This window comes from Octopus bimaculoides, chromosome 12 (genome assembly GCF_001194135.2).
Source record: "Octopus bimaculoides isolate UCB-OBI-ISO-001 chromosome 12, ASM119413v2, whole genome shotgun sequence".
Lineage (NCBI taxonomy): Eukaryota > Metazoa > Mollusca > Cephalopoda > Octopoda > Octopodidae > Octopus > Octopus bimaculoides.
In genome coordinates, this window is record NC_068992.1 from 14,519,216 (window position 1) to 14,522,984 (window position 3,769).

General features: G+C 37.2%; 1 protein-coding gene across 1 annotated transcript in view; it reads left to right on the plus strand.

Moving 5' to 3' along the window:
- The window catches only part of LOC106881863 (probable UDP-sugar transporter protein SLC35A4), a 99,945-nt gene that overhangs the window by 82,049 nt on the left and 14,127 nt on the right, over positions 1-3,769 (plus strand). Inside the window, exon 6 of the mRNA XM_052972245.1 lies at positions 411-575. Within this exon, the coding sequence (XP_052828205.1) occupies positions 411-575 (165 nt within the window). The remainder of the gene's footprint in view (positions 1-410; positions 576-3,769) is intronic.

The following is a 3,769-nucleotide window of genomic DNA, read 5'->3' on the forward strand; positions in this document are numbered from 1 at the left end:
AAACTTTTTGACTTGCAGACCCCTTTATATTTCAGGCTTTACCTTAGGGACCCCCTTATAAACGCTTATGAAATTTATACATAAATATTTGCTTAAAATAACATATATTTTTACATTTATTTATTTAACAGTTTTTAACAAATAGGTTTATTGTCAATTAAAAGATTTCGATTAAAAAACATATATAAAATCAAATTGCCCATAAAAAGTATTTGCTGTCCACGGACCCCCTGTCTTGTCCTTGCAGACCACAGTTTGAAAACCCCTGGCCGAGGCTAGTGGGATGACTCTAGGGTTGTCCTGGGTAGCATACACTCTAGCTCTGCCTGTTGGCCGACCTGACAATGAACAACAACAATGTGATGTGAGCTATTATTTTACTTATTTCCTCTACTTTTCTCTCATTTCAGATTGTGATCTCTGTAACCTTATTTTCCATCGACAGCTGGAAAACTGGCTTCCAGGTTCCGTCTTTTTGGTTTTGTATTCCATTCGCAGTTCCAGCCATTTTGTATTTCATAAATAACAACATAGCTGTACATATGCAACTACAAATGGACCCCACAACTTACCAGGTAATCAGTGTTTCTGGCCTGTGTGTGTATGTGTGTGTGCATGCATATGCATACACGCACCCGGTAGATGAAAACTGAAAGAAGCCTATCGTATTTTTTATTCTTTTACTTGTTTCAGTCATTTGACTGCTGCCATGCTGGAGCACCTTTTGTATATATATTATTTATGTGTGTGTGTCTTTTTTGTTGTCCCCCCCCCCATCACCGCTTGACAACCAGTGTTGGTGTGTTTACGTCCCCCATAACCTAGTGGTTCAGCAAAAGAAACTGATAAAATAAGTACCAGGCTTGAAAAACAAGTACTGAGCTTGATTCATTCGACTAAAAATTCAAGGCAGTGCCCCAGCATAGCCGTAGTCTAATGACTGAAACAAGTAAAAGATGACAGGCTGTATGGGAACACGCATCCATCCATACATAACAGATGCACCTACATAGACACACTCAAACATGCACACACAAAGAGACAGGGGTACACACACATTTACACACACACATCTACAAACACAAACATGAACACACAAACACATGAATATGCAGGATACATACATAAAACGTACACACATGCATATATATATATATTTATATATATATATATATATATATATATATATATATATATATATATGTATATATACATATGTGTGTACACATGCACACACATGTGCACAAAACAGCCAAGAAGAATGCAGCTCTGGTAACGGACAGAGTCATCAACTATTGAAGAAGTTGCAAGCAACAAAAATTTTAGAAAAACTAAATAAGTAAACGAGTGGAAATTGAACCGGTGAGTGTGTTAATTAATAAGGTACTAAAAGAGAATGACTCTCCCCAGTCACAATAAAATAAATGCTAGTATCTACTTGTTGCACAGCTTGCTAAACATACAACCTTGGAAGGAATCATAGTTATTATTTTATGTCCATATAATGAGTTTCTAGTATTCACTCTTCTCAAGTATGTAGAAATAAAAGATATAAGTCTTCCATATTACCTGCCAATTAAAATGGCATTTAGCCAATAACATTCTGTTTCTAATTCACAGTCTATAAGTTTTGAAATCAGTTATTCTGATTCTGTTTAAACGAAGTCAATGTAGGAGGTAGATAAGTAATCAACAGTCAACACTGACATAATTAAAACGTGTGAAACATCTCTGACCCAACAAATTTAACAGTAACTTCTGCTGTTTCCAGAATCTCATTTATCAATAGCAGAAAAAGAGCCAAAACAGGGTGGGATCTAACAATTAGCATAGTTGCATTCAACCGGAAGGCTTATCAATTTATACTTCCTCTCCCACCTATAAGTAGCTGTTAGCACCATGGTATTACACATGTTCCTACATTTTACTAACTGTGGTATTTTGATATTAAGACTGGTGGAAAGTTGTTGCTAGCAGGTGAAATACCATCAAGAGCATCAAACAGAATTCCTTAAGATGTTTAATTACATGTCTCTGTGTTCTGGCAGGGGCTCACTTTCATTTTCTTTTTTTTTTTTTTTTTTTTTTTTTTTTTTGAGGTGAATTAAAATTATAAAAAAGAAAAAGGATTGCCAAGTACTGGAGCCAACTGTTTCAATTGATCGTATACGTCTATTCAGAAATCATTGTTAGTACAGTTGTATGACTTGTACAACAATATAAGACATCTGTCCAGAGTGCAGTGCAGTAGGATTGAACCTAGAAGCATGTGGATAGAAAGTAAACTTCTTACCACATGGCTTATATATGGAGGGTGGAAGGAGAATGTGTGTGTGTGTGTGTGTGTTTGTCCTCCTACCCTCTTGCTTGACAAATGATATTGGTTTGTTTACATCTCCACAACTTAGTCTTGTGAATAGATTTGGTGGGTGGAACTTGAAAGGGTCCTGATCGTGTGTGTTTGCATCTCCTTGCCTTGACATCACATAATAGTTTCAGAAAGATTGTGACAGTCATACAAACAGTGTCATTCATTTTCAGTCTTTTGTAAGAAAATGTCTGGCCATTGTTTGGAAAAAGGTGAGGGTTTGTGACAGGAAATGCATCAAACCATGGAAATTCTGCCTCACTAAACTCTGTCCGACCCATGCAAGCATGGAAAAGTGAATGTTCAAATGATGATGGTGATATGCCCAACTAGCTGAGAGTTATATATTTATATATTATCATCATCATCATCATTTAATGTCCGCTTTCCATGCTAGCATGGGTTGGACGATTTGACTGAGGACTGGCGAACCAGATGGCTGCACCAGACTCCAGTCTGATCTGGCAGAGTTTCTACAGCAGGATGCCCTTCCTAACGCCAACCACTCCGAAAGTGTAGTGGGTGCTTTTACGTGCAACTGGCACAAGGGCCAGTCAGGCAGTACTGGCAGCGGCCACGCTCAAATGGTGTTTTTTACGTGCCACCTGCACAGGAGCCAGTCCAGTGGCACTGGCACCGACCTTGCTCGAATGTTTTTTTTTTCATGTGCCAGTAAGGTGATGCTGGTAACGATCACGCTCAAATGGTGGTATTTACATGCCACTGGCACGGAAGCCAGACACCTGCTCTGGCAATGATCACACTCCACTGGCACAGGTGCCAGTCATCGAATTGGTTCAATTACGATTTCGATTTCACTTATTGCTATTTAATGCAAATAAGAATAGACCAGTACAAGTTGTATAAAACTATATATAGTTTTATATATATATATATATTTTTATAAAACTATAAATAGAATAGCATTTTGGTAATTTAAGTTAAATTAATTACACTTGTAAATATACTTATTTATGTGTAAGAGGGAAAGCATGTGGAAATAGTTAAGACCATACAGACTAACAGTCTTACCTAAAAACTACACAGACATACAGGTATGAAAACTAAACATGCATGTGCATACATACTTGTAAACATCATCATTATCATCATCATACATACACACACATGTGTATATATATATATGTATGTATGTATGTATGTGAGGCGGTGCTGAAAAGTTCCTGGCTAAATGAAAATGGAGGAGGATCAATTTAATTAAGATTTTATTCAGCATACTCCCCTTTCAGATTCGTACACTTATTGCAGTGGTTCTTCAGTTTTCTGAGCCCTGTAAAAGAACTTGGAGGGTTGTGCCTCCAACTGGGCCTTTTGAGATACCCTTAAAGCCAAGAAGTTTCCATTACCCACTCTTGTGTGTGTATGTGTATATATATATAT